The 22,298-nt window shown below is 39.0% G+C and overlaps 1 protein-coding gene across 1 annotated transcript; it reads right to left on the bottom strand.

Moving 5' to 3' along the window:
• Nucleotides 1–8,108: 8,108 nt before the first annotated feature.
• LOC143292969 (uncharacterized) lies at nt 8,109–22,298 on the bottom strand. The gene is made up of 6 exons (XM_076603696.1): nt 22,184–22,298; nt 21,319–21,366; nt 20,506–20,578; nt 19,707–19,732; nt 12,718–12,744; nt 8,109–11,898 (listed from the first exon to the last, which is right to left on the bottom strand). The coding sequence occupies exons 1-6, from the start codon at nt 22,253–22,255 to the stop codon at nt 11,707–11,709; spliced, it is 438 nt and encodes a 145-aa protein (XP_076459811.1). The 5' UTR covers nt 22,256–22,298; the 3' UTR covers nt 8,109–11,706.

The following is a 22,298-nucleotide window of genomic DNA, read 5'->3' as shown; positions in this document are numbered from 1 at the left end:
CATATAAACGTACATGAGCTCCAACACACACACACACACACGCATTACCGTGCACCTCCTCTACCCCCCTCCTCCACACACTCATTTCTAGTCTAAGTATCGCAGCTTCCACGGCACACACACACACACACACACACACACACACACACACACACACACACACACAAACACACACTCACAGAGATGAACACTTACTTGTACAAGCACATATGAAAGCACAGTCAAATACATATAAACGTACATGAGCTCCAACACACACACACACACACACACACACACACACACACACACACACACATTACCTTGCACCTCCTCTACCCCCTCCTCCACACACTCATTTCTAGTCTACGTATCGCAGCTTCCACGGCACACACACACACACACAAACACACACTCACAGAGATGAACACTTACTTGTACAAGCACACACACATACGCCCATATCTCCCACCCCCAACCCCACACACGTACATACAAAGATATATATATATATATATATATATATATATATATATATATATATATATATATACATACATATATATACACGTTCCAATATCCTGTTGCTCCCACAGTGTAGGCATGCATACACTCACATACCTCATCCTCTACCCCACCTCCCCCCGCACTCCCACCTCCCCTCACACACACACACACACACACACACACACACACACACACACACACGTACACATATCTCTCCTGACGCTTGTGTACAATTTCACTCTCGCGCATTCACAAACGCACTCAAAAGCACAGACCCACACATACACACAAACACACACAGCCGCCACTGACTGGCCGCAAGAGGGATGGGAAAAGATCTCTGATGCCAAGAACGTGGCGTCTAGTGTGTTGCTCGGTCTATTGTATTTGGAAAGGCCCACAGAGACTCTGTTCCGTTTTGAAGGAATTTGCGCAATGTTGGTTTGGAAATGATGCCGATATTTGTTTGATTTGCAAAGCATCGTGCTCTACCTTTCATGTTAGATTTGCGGCCGCTCCCTCTCTCTGCTTCTATTTCTTTGAGGCGATCGATGGTGTGATGGCCTTGTACCTGTTCTTTTTGGTATTCTTTGACTTTTCTGAGGATTTCTTTAACTGCACCATACAGTGGGTTTTGAGGGTTTTCTAAAGTTCTGAAAATTAATAGGCCTTAACTTGTTATTCTTATTTCTGGCCTGCATTGAAGGAAGGTCAAGCAGGTATCACAAAGTCTCCATAGGGGCGTCTTTCGTTGTTCAAAGGATCAGCTTCATGGCTTCATTTTGAATTCTTTCTAACTTAAGGAGGCTGCTTTGAGAAAGTGTTGTTGGCCTTAGTCTGTAGTCGATACACACAGCTAATATCACAGATTGATGTAAGTTGACAGTTGGGCCAACAGCAAAGTGAGAGCTGTATTATCAATGGTTTCTCCATTGCAATGGGAAATCATTTACAGCTTTAGTCTTTTGCTTTAATCATTTACAGCTTTAGTCTTAAAGCGTTGGACTATGACTCAGACCAGGAGGAAAAATTGCACTGGCTCTTAGTGCTGCAGCTTTGGGGGCTAGTTGGCCTTTGAGAACCATCCCAATGCTGACAGTCAAGCCCTCTTGGCCGAGAGAGTGGGGATGTAACTTGGGCAAGACACTCTCCACTATACTCAATTTCTAGCCCAGATGGTCAGGACAGCAGTTGCCTCTTCTGCCGTTTTGCTGGATAGTCATAGTCAGATGCAACTGACTATCATACATAGTAGTCGATCACACTGAAAACTAGTGATTGATATAGCGGGCGGAAGAGGTGGTGTTGTTCAATGCCTTTGACTGCCATTGTCTTAAAGACTGAAAGACCCTTATTGCATTTTAGAACTGTTTTTAGTGTTTTCTGAAGGTTAGCATTCTGTTGAAATGCATTCCTATGTAGTGTAGACAGTCGGTTTTCTCGATCTGTGTTCCATCGAATGAAACAGCTGGTGGCGATTTGCTCGCAGTTTTGTTGCTGAGATTGCACAGGAACGTTTTGGATTTCGCTGGATTAATGGAAGATCCCATCAGTGTCCTTGCTCCACTGGGCAATATTATCAAGTTATTTTTAGAATATATGAAAAAAACGTATATTTATAAATAAAAAAGCAGCAGACAGAAATTGGTTTGATCATGAATGTAAAATGGAGAAACGCCGGGTACGCAGACTGTTGAGGATATGTAGAAGAACATTAGATAAAGAAGATCGCATTTTGTTTTGTATTGCTAGACGTGAGTATAAAAATTTAAATAAGAGAAAAAAGAAAGAATATAATAACTCATTAGTAAACGAACTTATAGATTCTGTTAAAAGTCAAAAGGAATTTTGGGACACAGTACAAAAGATCTCAAAAAAGAAAGTACAACCTTTAAATGATATTTCTATTCAAGAGTGGTTCGAACATTTCAAAAAAAGTGTTAGAAAATGAAGATGGTGACGAGGGGGAAGTAACTGAAAACATGAATACAGAAAATGTAGGGGATAATTATACACTAGATAGACCTATATCTCATGAAGAAGTCTTATTAGCAATTAGAAGATTAAAAAATGGTAAATCTGCTGGCCCTGATTGGTGAATTTTTCAAACATTCTGGTGAGATGACTGTTAGTTTCCTGGTGAAGCTGTTTAATTATTTGTTTGATAATGGAATCTACCCAAGCAATTGGACAGAATCCATAATTATGCCATTGTTTAAGAAAGGTGATATTAACAATGTAAACAATTATAGAGGCATTTCTTTAAGTGATATTAGTAGTAAGTTATACAGTTCCATTATTAACAATAGACTACAAGAATGGATAACACAGAATAACATAATTGGAGAATATCAAGCTGGTTTTAAAAAAGGTTATTCAACTATTGATCATATATTTACTTTAATGGCCGCAATACAAAAACAGTTTGCAAATAATAGAAAATTGTATGTTGCTTTTGTTGACTTTTAAAAGGCTTTCGATTCTATTTCCAGAAAACTTTTATGGCCTGTTTTGTTGAAAATGGAATCAGTGGTAAGCTGTATCTTTGTGTGAAAAGTATGCATAATGAAGTGAAAGCGAGAGTGAGATCAGGGGCAAAATTATCAGATTGTGTGAATTGTATTCGTGGGGTTAAGCAAGGGGATGTCTGTAGCCCTGTCTTGTCTTGTTTTCACTTTTTATTAATGAACTAGCGTTAGAAATTATGCAAAATGGTCAACATGGTGTTACTTTCGATTTGATTGAACTGTTTGTTTTACTTTTTGCTGATGACATGATTCTGCTGTCTATAACAACAGTTGGTTTACAGCGACAACTTAACAGTTTATACACTGCTGCAACTAATTTACAGCTAAAAGTAAATATGGATAAAACAAATATTGTTGTTTATCGTAAGGGAGGGTATTGGCAAGAAATGAAAGATGGTCATATGGAAGCGAAAGAATAACTGTCGTAAATGCATATAAATACCTTGGGATTTATATTTCAACAAGACTCAGTTTCAACTTTGCATGTCAAGACATTGCTAATAAAGCAAAAAAAAAAGCAGTTATTTTGATTCTTCATATTTTGTGTAAAGTAGACTGTAGTTCTTTTAGTGTTTTTGTTAGATTATTTGATTCGCAAGTTCAGCCAATATTACAGTATGGAGCAGAAATCTGGGGACTGGAAAATAGGATAGTAACAGAAAAAGTGCACTTGTTTGCATTGAAACGTTTTCTTAATGTAGCCAATCGAACTCCAAATGATCTTGTTTATGGTGAACTGGGGAGATACCCTATTTATCTAAATTCTTATATCAAATGTATTAAATATTGGCTAAAGTTGACTAGAATGAATGAAAACAGATATCCATTTAAAGCATATAAAATGTTATATAGTTTAGATAATAATGGTAAGAAGACTTGGGCAACGAGTGTTCGTCAGTGTTTAAATACATATGGTTTTGCATTTGTATGGGATAATCAAGGGGTGGAAGATATTGTAGGTTTCTTAAAGTGTTTCAGACAACGTATTATTGATTGCAGGTGGCAAGATTGGCATGATCATATACAAACTAGTGATAGATTCGCACAGTTTAGACTTTTTAAAACATCGCATGTGATTGAGCCATACATTGAGTTAGGACTGAACAGATATATAAAATGTACACTGACAAAATTTAGATTTGGTATTTCTAGTATTGCTTCTCATAGCTTCAGGTATAGCATTCTAAATGAACCCATGTATACATGCCGTTTATGCAGTTCGGGTAAAGAAGATGAATTGCATTTTTTGTTATGTTGCCCTGCTTTGTGTGACCTTAGACAAAAACTTATTCAACCGAAATATTATAGAGATCCGTCTAATTTTAGGTTCAATTTACTCATGTCTTCAAGACAGGAATGTACTTTGCATAACTTAGCCATATATATATATATGAAGGATTGAAGAGACTATGTACAGTTATCTCGTGAATGTTGTTGAATATTTGTGTGGACTATTTTGGGTGATATGGTTGATATTGTGCTAACAATTTTTGGTTGATCTGAATTGTCTACTTACTGTGTCATGTCATTTTCTAATTATTATTTATCAATGAATCCCCCTTCAGTAAGGGGCTCTGGCCTTATCTGAATAAAACATTCGTTCGTTCGTTCAAGTCTGCAAACCCTTTTGTGTAGACGTTGAAGCTGTCATCGAACTTAAGGATGGCAAGCTACTGACAGATAGCGAAGAAGTCCTGAAGAGGTGGACAGAATACTGCGACAGCCTCTATAACTACCAGCTCAATCCAGACTCATCCATATTGCAGGACAACCCACAATTCACAGACAGTGAGGAAAATCTCCAAGTACTGAAGGAGGAGGTTGAGGCTGCAATACAGAGTCTGAAGCCAGAGAAATCCCCAGGAGTGGACAACGTCCCATCTGAGCTTTTGAAGTACAGAGGGAAAGAGACCACAGAAGCACTAACAATGCTATGTCAGAAGATCTGGACAGAAAAGAAATGGCCAACAGAATGGTCCCAATCGCTGGTGATTCCTCTACCCAAGAAGGGCAACCTCAAGCAATGTCAAAACTACAGGACTATAAGTCTGATTAGTCACCCAAGCAAAGTCATGCTCCACATCATCCTCAACCGATTGAAATCCAAGGCTGAGGAGCTGCTATCAGAAGAACAAGCAGGCTTTAGAAAAGGGCGGAGCACTGTCAAACAAATATTCAACTGTCGAGTCCTCATTGAAAAACATCTACAACACCAAAAGGACATCTTTCACAACTTCATCGACTTCAAGAAGGCATTCGACAATGTCAAGGAATGGACCAAAATGATGATGCCAGATCTCCTCACGACAGCTGCCAACAGAACGGTGTGGCGAGCGATGACATCTTCCTCATGTCCCCCCAACGATCCCAGCGGTCAAGGGAATGAGGTGAGGTGAGGGTGAAGAGGACAGGAGTGAGTGGAGATCCTTGTGGCAGTCCCATGTAAAGTTTAGAGGGTGCAGACATCCAATCTCCAAGACATAGGACGACAGTTATTCCCTGAAGTGCTGCTGCTATTCATCTTGTTAGTGTTAAGCTTACTCCATACTTAAGTAGCAGATCAATGAGGTAGACTTTATTGCATGCATCTTCCTGGGCAGTTGCCTCTGCTGATGTTTCTTCATTCCTATGAAATCCTCCAATCACCTCATATGTGAAAGCAGCCGTGTTCTCCCATGAACACTTACCTGTTCTGTACCCGCCATGGTTTGGAGGGAGAATTTGTCTCTGTTTGATGGGCACAACAGCCGAATGGTTAAAGCATTGGACTTTCAATCTGAGGGTCCCAGGTTCGAATCTCAGTTACGGCGCCTGGTGGGTAAAGGGTGGATGTGCAGACCTGCCAGTGCCTGAACCACCTTCGTGTGTATTCGCAAGCAGAAGATCAAATACACATGCTAAAGACCTGCAATCCATGTCAGTGTTCAGTGGGTTATGGAAACAAGAACATACCCAGAATGCAGCACCCCACACACCCCTGAAAACGGAGTATGGCTGCTGACATGGCAGGGTAAAAACGGTCATACACGTTAAAGCCCACTCGTGTACATACAAGTGAATGTGATAGTTGCAGCCCACGAACGCAGAAGTCTCTGTTCAAGATCCCAAGTTGCCTGGCAGTTATGCATTCAGTGAGCTTTCCAGCAATATTTTGCATAGCTAGGATATGGTAGCCGCTTACCTGACGATGATCATTTCCTGGTTTTGTTATTTTTTCTAAGAAGCTGTGTGTCCAATTCTCTGGCACATGTCTATTGTGTACACTGTTTTGATAGGAATTGAAAAGTTTGCTTCTGTCCTCTTGCGAAAGCACCTTGATATCCGAGCTGCAAAATTTGTCTGGGCCAGGTACAGATCTTTCTTGCATTTTGCTATTGCTTCATTCAGATAATCTATTGTGACATTATCATCGTGTCTAGTCTGTATAAACTTTTGGTTGAATTTCTCTGCAGATTTCTCTTATTCAAGTTACTCAAGGGGGGGTAGGGGTGCAGGGAAAGTCAAGAAATCACTTTTCATGGCATGCTGGCCTCAGTCAAATGACAGACGTTCAACGTTAACAGGTCAGAAGGCCTACAATAAAACATTTCTTAGCTCTGGCCTCAAGTCAAAATGAATTTAAGAGAAAAGTGGTTCATCTGCAAGTCAATATCTATATGAATGTCAGTGATTTACAATAAATCACTGTCCGTAGACCCATGTGATACAGTTCCCAAATCATAACTTTTTCCACTTTCTTTTTACTGGGGAAACAAAGCATCCCGATATTGCCAACTTGGTGGACATGCATATCACTTGATAAGCTTTTATTTGGCTTATCAATGCAAGGAACCCTAACCAATGTTTTTATTGGTTTCTAAATCACAAACACATGCAGACTGAAAAGGATTTTTTCACTTATAGGTATGTTTAATTTACTTCTGTGACTCACAAGTTAAGACACGAGTGCAACATGCTAGTCTAGATTTCATATAAACACACACACACACACAGAGCCTTCTCTCCAATACCATGCAGATCCCTAGACCAACCAAGAAGACCTTGCCTGCCTCTATTAAAGGAAATATTGGATTCAAGATTAGCATAAAGTAGACCCCAAATAGCTGTTAGTAAACCAAACCACTGATGGGCTAATCAAAAATGCAGGGAGAAGACATAAGAGGTTGTACACGTTTGTTTACCTTAGCTAAAAAAATGACAATGGATGGTGGTTCAGATGCAGAAATTAAGTCAAGAATCTCAAAGGCCAGGCAGGCTTCTGTGTCACTCTGGACTATCTGGCACCATCCGCACCAAAACCAAAATCTGAAAGTTCAAAAGTGATGTTATCAATATACTTTTTGTATGGATCAGAATCCTGGAAAACCACCGAGCAACAGTCATAACTGTAACTTTCTATAATCAGAATAACCACATGCCTAATTCTGAAAAAAAGCCATACATAATCTCAAACTGAACAACTGAAAAGAACCTCTATGCCAGACTCACTACTAAGATCAAGTGAAGAAGATGTGCTGGATATGGCATGTCCTTACAATGCCACCAGATACCCTTTCAAAAGTAGCCCTGCTCTGGACACCAGATGGAAAACGAATGCAGGGAAGACAAATGGACCATGGCAAAGAAGAGCTGAAAAATAACTGAAGGCTGTACCTGATGGAAGCAAACAAACACAGCACAGGATGGGCAGCAGTGAGATCATAAGTGCCAGTTGTATGTGCCACAGGGCACAAAAAGATTAACTAACAATTTATATAAACTGCTTGAATGAAAACTGAACCCCGAAATATTGATCCACTGTTAAATATGGGTATAGAATGAAATGACAGACAAACTGTCATGCAGGAAAACAGGGCACAGGGCACAGAACTAAGAAATCTGATGATTACCCCAGTCCTCACCTTAGTATCTGGCTATGCAGCCAAACATCAGTTGAAAGGCACTCACTCTCTGCATGATTACAAAGATGTACCCACATATCACCATAATCTGTACCCAGGAATTCATCCGTGCCTTTCCTGCTCTCAAACACTGTTTTACTGCAAAAAGTCACACACACACACACACACACACACACACACACACAAGTATTGGAACAAGATGATATGGCCATCGTCTTTAAGCTGTTGGCCAACCACTTCACTTTTAAACGTTTATTTTCTTTTTTATTTATAAAAAATTAATCAAAAGTCAACTGAAAGGCTTGATTGTTTTGATTCTGACAGCTGTTTTTCCTTTTCTTTCCTTCTGTTTTTCTTCTCCAAAATGCACAAAGCTAGTTACATGAATAAGTGAACCAAATTTTGCAACTAAAAAAAGTTTTAAAATAAATAATTTTTAATGGTCTCTTTATAAATACACACACAAAAATCACCATCAATAATTTTGCTAATCAAAATCTCCAAAATTCCATGATTGAAGAAAACAAGCAGCACAATACTTCGTCATCATAGCCACGCTTTACCATCATAGCTAGGCCTTGAAATCACAGGAACAACACAAAACCGAAAGGTTCAAACACCATGCAAACTGACTAATAACAGCTGTGTGACAATAAAAATTAAAACACACACATTATACACATGCACACTTATACATGCATGCACACCTACCTACACATATACAAACCACCTACATGCAAAAAAAAACATCCACACACACATCCACACCACACCAAAATATATTCTCAATACACACACACACACACACACACACACACACAGAGCATCTGCAAAATTGGCATCAGGAATTTTTCTGCCTATGAACATTACTGTGTGTAGTCAGATGGAGACATGATTACACACATGAGTGTGCATGTGCATGCATGTATACACTAATTCTCCCCCCATGTGCCCCTCCCCATACAAAGCACAAAATAAGTAGCTTTGAATTTGTAACATTCATGAGAATTACAATTCAAAAAATATTGCACAAACCAAAATGGTCTTTAGGATCTTGTCGTCAAATCATTTTCCCACTTATTGATCAAAACATTTTGTTACCTCAATGAGAACACCCACATTGAAATGGAATGAAAATAAAAATTCAGTGAGAATTTATCAGACAAAATTCAACAATTTCAATCTTTACTTGCCAACCTCATTGACATGAAATTGAACAGTTTTGGTTTTTATTCAGTTTTAATCCTAATATACACAAAAAGTGACCATTTAAGCCAAACCCTTTCAGCCATATGAACAGACAACATATCAGAACCGGTTAATACTGTATTCTGAATTTTGCTTGGATAATCTGAAGATCAGCCATATATAATCAGATATATATGCATAGGATGTATAGGCAATTAAATATATCTGTGTATGTGAGCACATACATGATTGTGTGTTCGTTCGTTCGTTCTTTAGTTTAATGTCTTTTCACTGTAAGTGATATTAGACGAATGATTGTGTGTGAATGCATGTGTGTGGGCTTGTTTGCGTATGCACACACAAACACTTCATGTGTGCACAAGTGCACCATCATCAGCTGTCAAAATGAGTAAAATAGGCAAAAATATAAAACAATGTAATTCATAAAAAAGGAGAGAAAAAAATGGAAGCTATCAGCTGTATTTGAATTGTCAGCAAGGATCAAAGCATGGCTGTTAACCTTTTAGTCTATTATTTACATAAATCACCCATGGAAGGGAAAGGCAGGGCAGTAAAGTCTGACAGGTACAAGTCAAGAAATGGGGCAAGATCGCTTTCTGTGAAAAAAAAACAAACGGAATGATAATTTTCAACATTACAGCTGCAGAATAAGGTAACTCTGAGAAATGTAAAGACTTGTAGCCACTGGTCTTTTCTCTCACTTTGCAACTATTTGGAACAAACACTCTGGAACCCTTCAGAGTTCAAAACTGCCCTTAAGACACACCTTTCTAGACAGTAATACAATCTCAAATAAAAATGCAGTGTGCACATATATGTGCATGCATGGGTGCATGTATGAGTGTACAAGTGTGTGTGTGCATGTGTGCCGTTTATATGATGCACATACATGTGTGTGTGTGTGTGTGTGTGTGTGTGTGTGTGTGTGGGTGTGCGCGCGCACGTGCGTGTGTGTAGAGTGTTCTAATTGCCTGCACACTTTTAACTTTTCAGTTTTATCCCATGAGCATAATATACAAATGTTTATAATGATAATGATGATAATAATATATACATTTGTACAGCGCCATTTCTCTCAAAGAGCTCACGGCGCTTTACATGAAAGAAAGTATTACAAATTACTTAAGTCATTCATGAACACTCTTTCTCAAAACCCCTCCCCCCAACACTCTTCTCTCTCCCACTCTACAAACATCCAAAGTGAGCTGATATGGATGGGGTTGGACAAAAAAGAAGCTGAGAGTGCTTATAGATAGGTTTTAAAAAGATGAGGTTTTAGTGATCCGTGCACCTGATTCTATATTTGTTTTTCACTCATCACTAAAAACTTATCTTTTTAAAACCTATCTATAAACACTCTCAGCTTCCTTGTTCTCCAACAGCACCCATGTCAAATCACTTTGGATGTATGAAGAATGGGAAAGGGAGAGTGTGAGTGGGGTATGGGGGAGAGGTTGAGAAAGAGTGGTCATGAATGATTTATGTAATTTGTAATAATTTTCTTTTATGTAAAGCGCCCTGAGCTCTTAGAGAGAAAGGGTGCTATATAAATGTACATTATTATCATTGCTATTATTATTATATGATGAGGAAGGTTGTTCCAGATATGACAGCAGCAAAGAATGAGAGCAGCAAAGAAGAAAGAACATTCAGGTTCTTATATTGACATGAGGAAGTTTCAAAAGGTAACAGTCAAAGAGCGGAGATTTCTTGCGGGAGTGTAAACACTGATAAAATCAGAAAGATATGTAGGTCCTGCGAAGTGGAAGGCAGAATAGCAGACACACTCAACTTTGTATTTAATTCTTGCTTCAATGGGGAGCCAATGTAGAGTGCAGAGGTGGAGAGAAATGTGATCAGTACGTGGGACTCTTGAGAGTCAGATGGGCAGCATTGTTTTGAAGATTTTGAATTCGCTGAAGATTATGTGGGCAGCCTATGAGAAGAGAATTACAGTTGTTTTATGAGAAATGCTTAATAAGAACTGCATGTTTTATCATGTAATGTTGTTGTGAAGTTTGTTTACTCAGTTGTTCATCCGTGTTTACTTTTGTTGTTGTTATTGGTGTGTGTGTGTGTTTAGTAAGAACTGTTTTATCATGTAATGTTGTAGTTGGTTTTTTTGTTTGTTAATCTGTGTGCATGTCCTGAACAAAACCTAAACCCTGCAACCCAATCAGATTTTCTGGAACTAGATGCTCAATGAAATGAACTATTCATGATAAGGGAATTTATGGCTTAATTCGGGAGACTTACAACCTATCATTGGTAAAAGTGGATCTGAAAGATTATTTTTCACTACGTTTCATCCAAGTTTGGTACTGACAAAGTATTTCCAGAAAAAATGAAGTTTACCAAGGACACACAGACACTCACACCCACAGACAGATGGGCACACAGACAACCGAAACAGGTTATTACACAGACTCAGTATGTTTACACAGTCAGTCATAAATCATGAGATAAAATCTTTCATAAACTACAGGGTTTTCAAATCATTAAGTCTGAGCTTTATAGCTCCCTTCTCTTCCCTTTTCAAATATAGTGTGCAGAAACAGCTGTGAAGAAACTCATGGAGACACCTAGTGTTTGAATGTCGGGGTCGTCAGCTGCAGAAGAGTTTTGTTGGTTGTATGTCTGAATGTTGCCCACGTGAAGGACTGTGTGGTTGGACCCGGATTTTCCTCTGTCTTGAAGATGAACACATCAGTGGTGATGCACTGGAAAAACAGTACCGCAGCCACCACCAAGATGTACCAGTACTTCTCGCTGCCCTGTTGGTACACAGCAAAAAATAGGCACAGAAGACTAAATTTTACATCACATAGTTCGGATGGATGAGAATATGAAGCTTTATGAATTTCAAAGTGCCTTTACCTTTCCACTGTCTTCAGCAAGAATAAACATTTGTATGTAAATTAGAACACACACACACACACACACACACATCATTCTCCTCCTCCAATCTGTAACCCACAAACTCCATTGTGCCATTCTTGGACTTCCTCCACTCCCCCTCCACCTACCCCCATTCACTGCATAAGCTCCCATCCCAATAAGAACAAATGATTAAGATTCTCTCTAAAATCATATACATTTAAATGTCATGGGTGCATTGTCACTCTCATAAACACTCCCAACCGCTATCCCACCAACCTGCACATAAGCACACAATTACTCCCACAGACAAGCAAGTCATTGCAAGGGATAAATAAATACACAAATTACTAAAGTGAATAAAGAAACCAACACAATAATAAATAAATAAACTGCAGCACTGGTTAAAACATTTGAGCAACACTCTCAAAAACACACCTTAAGAGTGGTTGACTCAACTATGTGGTTCCAGCCTCCCTGTTTGAACCAACAGTGCACTTAAGGAAGAGACAGACAAGAACTAAAAATACCACCAAGCTATGCCTCTGAATCTGATGGGGTTTGAACTCGTGCATTCTTGATTGTCAGTAGAAATGCCAACCACTTAACTACTGCAACTGGTTGAGAAGACACATACGTATCAATCATATGTATTAAGTGGATAATCATACATGTCAAATGTAAAAAAACAAACATTAAAAAGATTTAATCCTTACCAAATCACCTGACCTGTACCACCAATTCTGAAAACGACAAGAACCAGAAAATTACAATAATACATACACATGTCATGCACCTTAAACTGAATATAGATATACCAAAATGATAAAAATAATGTGTACTCTGTATGAACATTTTATCCATTCCATTGGTGCTCTTTAAAAAAAGGGAAAAATAGGATTTCAATTTACTGACTGCCAAACACAAGAAAAGAAATAACTAATTTGCAGAGTCTGTTCCAGTAATTCTCATCAGCTAACAACTTCAATAAAAAAAATTCTAAAATCAGGTCACTGAAAAAAGGAGCCTCAAGTGTGCACATATGAATGTACATGCACAAGTACATACGCACACATACATTTTTTTTGTATACATGTATGTACACACACACACACACACACACACAGCAATGTCAAGTTTGAAGCGCTATTAACTAGCTGAGTGCCTGTAAGACATCAGCTGAAGTCCTACAAAAAATGTTGCCATAGTACCTATAAGACATCCACTGACATCATGCATCTATTCCAATGTTTCCTTCAGTGATCACAAGCTGGGTCTGAATGGTTAGTTTAATGTGTGGGGACATACTAATCAATGAGCACATATCAGGTGGAAGACCCCTTTCTTCTCAATGTTTCACTAACTGGACTTGGTCAAGCAGACCTGAAAAGTGGGTTTGCGTCATGCAAAAATAATGTCAGAAACTTTGCCCAGCTGACACAGTGGTCCCAGTCAATGATTGGTTTGAACTCGAAGGTCATGACACTGACAGTGACAAAACTGACAGCAATGTTTGATGCTTTGTCCAGTCCATCTGTCCAATTAGACATCAATTTTGAGCGGGTGACAATGACTGATAATAAGGGTGCAGCATTTTCCTGCAATTTGAGAAGAGGAGGAGGAGAGTGGAGTGGTGTAAGACCAGACAGAAGGCATGGTTAAGTGGCGTGTCCATGACTTCACTGAACTGTCTTTCACAGTGTTCATCTAGCAGGAATTGGACAAAAGGCAGTCATCCATGTTTTTCATGAAACCTAGGGTTGACAGACAGTGGACGAGAATCTCGTGATTTTATTTTTTCATGCTTTTTGTCACTGATTTGTTGACTGACTCCTTTGTGCAGTAGAGAAACTGATGCACAGCAGTCACTTTATCAGCTCACTTGCAACCAGGAAGGAGAAAGTATCATCAAAGAGCTACCCCCTCTAAACATGGAAGGCTCTTTGATATAATATAAAGCTTGACTCTTCAGTTTCTGAGAACATGATTTACTTTTTATTTTGACAGAATTCTCTTTTGTCATTGTTGGGACAGTTATTCACTCACATGTTTACAAGCATTGTAATTGTTATAAGCATACAACATGTTTTATTTTCTTATACAGGTATAATTTGGCTATAAGCATGCAATTTCCAGTTACAAGCATGCAATTTCCAGTTATATTTTGTTTGCTTGCTTTTAAGATGTCACTCTATGGAGGTAGAATAAGACTTTTTTGGTACACAAAAATCATTAACATCACTTTGAAATGCTTGAATACTTATCTTCAATGAAAATAGATGAGGGAAAAGCTCAGATTCAGAATCCTTTACAAAAACGTTTACTTTGTTTCTGTATTTTACGTAGTTTTTGTGCTAGAATTTTCTAAAAAAATTCATTACCCCTGAATCCTGAAAATTTCCTTGCAAGGGGAGAGCAGTTTTTTTCTTTGTTTTTAACTCACTTGTGTAAACAAAGTGAGTCTATGTTTTAACCCAGTGTTCGGTTGTCTCTCTGTGTGTGTGTGTGTGTGTGTGTGTGTGTGTGTGTGTGTATGTGTCTGTGTGTCTGTGGTAAACTTTAACACTGACATTTTCTCTGCAACTACTTTGTCAGTTGACACCAAATTTGGCATAAAAATAGGAAAAATTCAGTTCTTTCCAGTCATCTTGTTTAAAACAATATTGCACCTCTGGGATGGGCACAAAAAATAAAGAATGAAGCCTAATTATATGCAAACTGCATTTACTGTTATATTTATATTTTTTGTATTCTCTAAACTTGGCACTTTGATCTGATATTCTGACCCAACAGCTAGAGCAGTCATTATTATCATTTTTTGTTCAAACAGGAACTTCTTTTGCTAAGCATGGAAGTTTTATTTATTTTGCAAAGGTTTTGGTGCAGATAGTAAAAAAGGGAAATTACTCTGTAATGCTAGGGGACTTAATTTGCTTTAAACTGATCTTTCTCATCTTAAACATTACATTTTGAAATTATTCTCAATACATAAAAAGCTTGGATTTTTTTTTTTTTAAGTGTATCACAAGTGAGTCCTGAAGGTCTTGCCTCTCTTGTTTTGTTTTTTTTAAATACAAAATTGCCTGGCACTGAACTGGATAAATAGTAATAACAGCAGGTACAATAGTTTCAAGAAGCACCACAAGAAAACAAAGAAAAGAAACTGATGAATAATTTCCCAGGAATCAGGGGCTGTCAATAACATGTCAGTCTCAGCTGGTGCCTTGAACAAAATGACAGCAGGTGTAGTGAATAACATGACAACAGGTGCCATGAAAACTTGACAACTGGTGCCGTGAATAACATGACAACTGGTGCCATGAACAACATGACAACTGGTGCCATGAACAACATGACAACTGGTGCTGTGAACAACATGACAACAGGGGCTGTGAACAACATGACAACTGAAACTGTGAATAACGTGACAGCTGGTGCCATGAATAACATTATGCCATCTTCATCTGGTATCATGAGTAACATGTCAGCAGCTGGTGTTATGAGTAACATGACACCATCTTCACCTGGTGTCACAAGTAAAATGTCAGCTGGTGCCATGAGTAACATGGTGCCATCTTCATCTACTGCCATGACTAACAACCTCACCTGGTGTCATGAATAACATGATGCCATCTATGGCTTGTATAGCCAGTAACATGTCATCTGGTGACATGAGTAGCAAGACACCATCTAGTGCTGATGGGGTGAGTAACATGATGCCGTCTTCTGTGGTGTGTCCATCGAGATCGATGATGACCATCGTTGTCATCCAGCTGGGGATTGGGGGGAGGGTGGTGGTGGGGTGGGGGGGAGGATGCTCATGAATCTATCTGTGAATGCGCAGATGGCTGAATAGTCCAATCTGCGCACGAAATGTTCGCTGACAGTTGGGGCAGACAAAGATAGGCATATCATTGTCAGGGAGCTTGTTTGCCCGTGATTTTCTAGCCTGCCTCTTCTGAACAGCTGCAGCAGTCCTGTTGGCCTCGCACAACTTGGCGCCTTTGTGCACAGCAGCGCGCCATTTGTCACGGTCCACTGCAGATTCCTCCCAGGAGTCAGGGTTGATATCAAACGCTTTAAGAGAGACTTTCAGAGTATCTCTGAAGCGCTTCTTCTGACCTCCGTGTGATCTCTTCCCTTGTTGCAGCTCGCCATAGAAGAGTCTTTTGGGCAGCCGATGGTCTGTCTTCTACTGGTGTCATGAGTAACAGGACACCATCTAGATCCGATAGGGTAACATGATCCCGTCTTCTACTGGTGTCATGAGTAACAGGACACCATCTAGATCTGATAGGGTAACATGATGCCGTCTTCTACTGGTGTCATGAGTAACAGGACACCATCTAGATCTGATAGGGTAACATGATGCCGTCTTCTACTGGTGTCATGAGTAACAGGACACCATCTAGATCTGATAGGGTAACATGATGCTGTCCTCTACTGGTGTCATGGGTAACAGGGCACCACCTAGATCTGATAGGGTAACATGCTACTGTCTTCTACTGGTGTCATGAGTAACAGGACACCATCTAGATCTGATAGGGTAACATGCTACTGTCTTCTACTGGTGTCATGAGTAACAGGACACCATCTAGATCTGATAGGGTAACATGATGCTGTCCTCTACTGGTGTCATGGGTAACATGATGCCGTCTACAACTGGTGGCATGAGTAACATGACAACAGCTCCAGCTGTCACCGTGAACAACATGATGTCATCCTCAACCAATGCCGTGAGAAATATGACGCCATACACAGCTCATAGAATGGAAAATGTGTTGCCGTCTATCTGTGTTGCCATCAGGGACACTGTAGCAACAACAGTAGTTGATGTTGGAAATGAGACACTTGATACTATGGGTATTAACAGAGAGAGGACACAAAAAGTGTATTCTCCTGAAGGGTCCATACACTCCATCCACCCTGCACACCGGGCAAATCAACCCCATCCGGGAAAGAGTGCAAAAGATGTTTCCTGAGGACAATGAAAGATAGGAGCTCAAAACAGACAAGTAAATTGAACACTGAAGGCATGGTACCAAACCTGTCAACCTGTATCCTAACATCTGATTAAAAAAACAAAAACAAAAAAAAACACTGTTGTACCTTGGTCCAAAGTTTTGCCTCACACTCTAGTCTTTCAATCAAGAGCAGCTGATTCTAGATGTCCGAGAGGGATGTCAACAGGTAAGACTGGGAGAGTTTCATTATGAGGGTCATGCATTATGTTTTGCAACCTGGTTTTTAAACAACACTTAAGCCAGTCTCTCCACTCCAGTTTTTTGAAGAACCCCCCCATCAACCTGCACACATTTTTACCATCCTCTCAAACCAGCTTTCCATGTCAATTGACCACACTGACTGGGGCAGATCCAAAATAAAACCCTGAAAGAAAGCTTGTGCATCTTCAGTGCTCTGAAACTACTTTCCCTCCAACTGCCTCTTGATGGAAGGGAACAAAAACCAGTCACTAGGGGCTAAGTTAGGGGAATAAGGTGGGTGGGTGACCAGCTGAGCATTATTGTCAGCCAGAAGGTCCAGAGTTGCAGCTGCTATGTGCACCCTGGCATTGACATAACAGAGTAGTAGACCACTGACACCCGTTTGGGAATGCCATTTGCATAAGTCTAATTAGACTTTAGGCAAACAGTGGGACATAACTGTTTTTCTGTCCTCAAACAATATGGTGGCAACATGGCTGGAATTTGCAAAGAAACACGCTATCAATTGTTTGGAAGCACTTCTGTTTCTTTTGAATTTCACAGGTGGGTTCTCATCTGGGAAGATCCACACTGCTGACTGTTGTTTCATTTTGGGGTCATATAGCTATACGTGCTACAATGTCCCAGACCTTGAAGTAGACCTTCGTCTGTCAAATTTTCTTAGCAAGTGGGTGGCTTGTTTTCTGGAGTAACGGTAACTGCCATTCGACCACAATGGTCATCGTCTTCCAAAGTTGTGTGGCCGGGCATGAACTTTCTAAACCACCTGAAAACAGTGGCTCTGGACAGAGAATGATCTCCAAAACAGTGTTTTAAAAAAAAGAAAAAAAGAGGGCGAAAGTCAGGGGGGCAAAGGGGAGGTTACCTACTTCCAGGAGGTTATTGGCTGTAGCTACTTTCGTTTTCTCCGCATAGGTGGATAGTAGTTGCACAGGACAGGAATGTCAGACCCCTGCCGGAGTCTGCACTAGTGGGTCACGGTTAAGTATGTGTAATTGAACAGTGTTTTAAACTTTGAAAGCACTCTTGAAAAGATTTTCCCTGGCAGTAGTCTTAACACATCACAGCACAGCTCTGTACAGTGTACAGTGGACTCCTGAAAGCCTGGCTGTGGTGACTTTGCATCACAGCATATACTTCATGGTGTGTTTGCATCTATTTACTGTGTAAGACTATAACATAACCCTTGTAACATGTAAATAAATCAGTCCCTTGAGGATAGAACTAGAATGTTCTGAAACTTAGTGATAATCTTCATGACAGTTTGATGTGCTTGTTTTTCATTCTCTCTCTCTCTATTCAATAGTAATGATTATAATAATAACAATAATGATAATTATAATAATGTGGAGTGATGGCCTAGAGGTAATACGTCCACCTAGGAAGCGAGAGAATTTGAGCACACTGGTTCGAATAACACCGGCAGTTACCAACGTTTCCTCCCCACTAGACCTTGAGTGGTGGTCTGGATGCTAGTCATTCGGATGAGACGATAAACCGAGGTCTTGTGTGCAGCATGCATAAGAACCCACAGCAACAAAAGGGTTGTCCCTGGCAACATTCTGTAGAAAAATCCCCTTCAATAGGAAAAAAAAAATTGCAGGCAGGAAAAAAAATCAAAAAAAGAAAAAAGAAAAAAAGGGTGGCGCTGTCAGTGTAGCGTCACGCTCTCCCTGGGGAGAGCAGCCCAAATTTCATTCAGAGAAATCTCTTGTTACAAAAAAGAGTAATACAAATACAAGTACATTTTATATAGCGCCCTTTCTAAGAGCTCAGGGCTCTTTACTTGAAAGAAAAATATACCAAATTACTTAAATCATTCATGACCACTCTTTCACAATCCCCCCTACCCCAACTCTCCCTTTCGCTCTCCTCATGCATCCAAAGTGAGCTGACATGGCTGGTGCTGGAGAACAAGGAAGCTGAGAGTGTTTATAGATAGGTTTTAAAAAGATGAATTTCTAGTGATGAGTGGAAAGCAGAGATAGAATCAGATGCACGAATATGATGAGGAAGGTTGTTCCAGGTGTGAGGAGCAGCAAAGAAGAAAGAACATTCACCAATGGTTCTTTAATTGACATGAGGCAGTTTCAAAAGGTAACAGTCAGTGGAAGAGCACAGATTTCTTGAGGGAGTGTAAACACTGATTAGGTCAGAAAGATTTGTAGGTCCTGCAGAGTGGAAAGCAGAATAGCAGAGACACACAACTTTGTATTTAATTATCGCTTTAATGGGGAGCCAATGTAGAGTGCAGAGGTGGGGAGAAATGTGATCAGTACATGTGACTTTAATGAACCATACAAGGCACCACTTCATGTAACAGATGCAGAAGGGAATTTATTTTTTTCTTAAAAGCTTCATGAACATAACATAATAAATATGCTGATATGATTATTGTACATATTTGTTACATGAAAAAATGAATATGAATCATTGGAAGTACAATCACTTGAACAATGAGTAAAAAAAGAATCACTTACCACAACAATTCCCACACAGGCACTTACTGTAAAAACACAAAGAAGTTTATCTTAATGTTTGGACAAAATGGAAATTAATATTACAATACAAACATTAAATATTGTATGTACATATATATGTATGTAGGTTAAAGTTTATTCTACAAGAGACCCAATGGGGGCACATGGAAAACAAAACGAAGAGAACAAAAAGGCAAACAAAACATGGTGATAATTCAGAGGCAAGATTATGAAATATATAATGAATGTGTATGCAAATATAATTATGCAGAGTTTTAAGTTATTATCTGAATGGAGAAGCCATTTTAAATCAACACAAAATATGTTAACGTTAACTGAGATAATGTGGGACATTTCATATAGTTGCTTGTAGTCCAGCCAACACCACATGGCCGCATCAGGACTGCTCAACTAAAAATAAATTCAACCACATAAAACACAAAACTTTGTCACAACTGAAAAAACAAGTAAACAAACAAAAAACAACCAATCTGTGTGTGTACGTGCATGCATGTGTGTGGTGCATGTGTAAAACAAAGTGTCTTGAATATTCATTCAGTTACACTACTAGAAGTAAGTCACTTGAGATTCCTTGGAAAATGGTTTGACAGATGTGCATGTTTTACCTTATCCTTTTAAACCACTTTATATGTTATCAAAATAATGCAGTCAAAGCCCTGTGAATTTGAAAAAAAAAATCATCTGAATTTCTATTTTTTCATCAGGGCTAATTATTGCTATTTCAAATCCATAACAAACAACAATTGTAACAAAAGAAAAATCAGCAACTGACACTTACTGACAGTGTTGCATGCTAGCAGGTAGTAGGCAGGAACTATACCACCTCGAACCAAACACATTATAAATGTGATCTGAAAATAACAATAATGATATAAAATGAGGCTGACCCAAACAAAAACTTTCAAAAACACCAACTCATACTTACAGTCTCTCTCTCCTACACACACACACACACACACAATTTGATGGCCACATCTTTTAAAGTGTTGCTTACTTAATTTTATGTCCACATTGTAGTTTCTGTATTTGCAGGTCTTATATTCATTCAAGGATATCTTATGAAAAGAAGCATGAAGCAAGTAATGGATCTTCATAATAATATTATCACTGTCATCTGCACAAGACAATTTTATTTGAGTAAACTGTGAGTGTTTCCTGAAATGAAAAGAACTGTGCTTGTGGTGACTAAAGTTTATTACCCATTTCCAGGACCATGGTGCATTTATGTAAAAGTTTTTTTTGTGTGTGTGTTATCAGATTATTAGGGACTGTCATTAAGGGGATATAGTGAAAGTCTGCACTTCTGATGAGACATTCAGTCCTATTCTGCAACTAAGCAATATTGTCACCAGTAGTTATCCCACTGAAGAAGATGCTGACTCACACTGTTACTATAGTAAAGAGCTTTGCAGGTCAAGTCCTGTGCAGGTTGACTCAGAATAATGGTGCAGCACACCAGTAAAGCATGACATTTTCTGCTTTTTGTTTGTTTCTTTGCTTGTTTATTCCTTTGGTATAAAAAAAAAGTATGCTTAAACTTATAAGTAGCCTTGCAAGACAATGGAATGCACTGCTAGCTGCATTTTCTTACCACAACCATAAGTAGAACCAGGACATTGACAATGCGTACACCCAGGACCTGTCAAAAGAAAAACAGTTCAATTATAGGTGCACTGGGTAGAGCACTTCTAAGTCTTCTCCTTTGTTTCTATATGCATGTAAAATATCACTGTTAGTGTTATTATTGAAATTTATGTACACTAATTAAAGAATGTCAAATAAAAAGAGCAGCACACAATATTAACTTGTTTACCCAATAACCTGTCTGAGTGCTAATATCATCAAACAAATTTTAAATGAATCAGCCTGTTCACAAATATCAGGTAAAAAGAGGTTATGGCAGTGGTTTTACAGGCAATTCACACCACAATTGACCTACTCAGAGTGGATGACAACGGTCAAATCATTGTTATTTATGTTATATTTCATGCCTGCAATGCAATATAGACGAAATATACAGTGCATTTAGCTCCAGGTATTTAGGATGCTAAAACTGGAGATTACTTTAACATTATAATTATCTTTTTTTTCTTCTTCTTAAAATAAGTTAAATTATTGTTATTTTACAACCCCCTTTTTCCGAAACAGGAAATGGTCTGGATACAGTCAAAACATACCAGGGGAGATTTGAAAAATGGCTGTAACTAATATCTACAGTGCAGCGCAACAGCTCCGTGAACGTGGCTAATCCAAAGTGAGGAAGAAGACCTTAAAAATAGTCCTTCGATTAAATAAAATTGCGACTTCATGTCATTCCTACTTTCGCTCTTGAGAAGCCTGCAGCCATTAAAGTCGAAACCGTGCTTTCGCCCTCCGCGCATGATTTGACATAATACTTCATAAACTCAATATTGGAAGAATATGTGGCTAAGCCTTCCACAAAAATTAAAACTTACAATTCTGGGTGACAACTCAAAATAAATGCCATCAGGAATAGCACTTTTAGTCGACGTAGAACTGGACGACATCTTTTGTGCTTCAAATCACATGACGGGGTCATTCATACGGTAT

Source organism: Babylonia areolata, chromosome 18 (genome assembly GCF_041734735.1).
Source record: "Babylonia areolata isolate BAREFJ2019XMU chromosome 18, ASM4173473v1, whole genome shotgun sequence".
NCBI classification, from domain to species: Eukaryota; Metazoa; Mollusca; class Gastropoda; order Neogastropoda; family Buccinidae; genus Babylonia; species Babylonia areolata.
Note: the sequence above shows the minus strand (reverse complement) of the source record. Positions and strands in the feature narration are given on the sequence as shown.

Excerpts from the sequence above, each read along its gene's own strand:
- LOC143292969 (XM_076603696.1), bottom strand. The coding sequence starts at position 22,255 with ATGTCGTCCAGTTCTACGTCGACTAAAAGTGCTATTCCTGATGGCATT. Across the intron at positions 20,579-21,318 it reads TGGTTCTACTTATGGTTGTG|ATCACATTTATAATGTGTTT; the intron begins GTAAGAAAATGC and ends TGTTATTTTCAG. Across the intron at positions 12,745-19,706 it reads CCTGTGTGGGAATTGTTGTG|AATTGGTGGTACAGGTCAGG; the intron begins GTAAGTGATTCT and ends TGTCGTTTTCAG.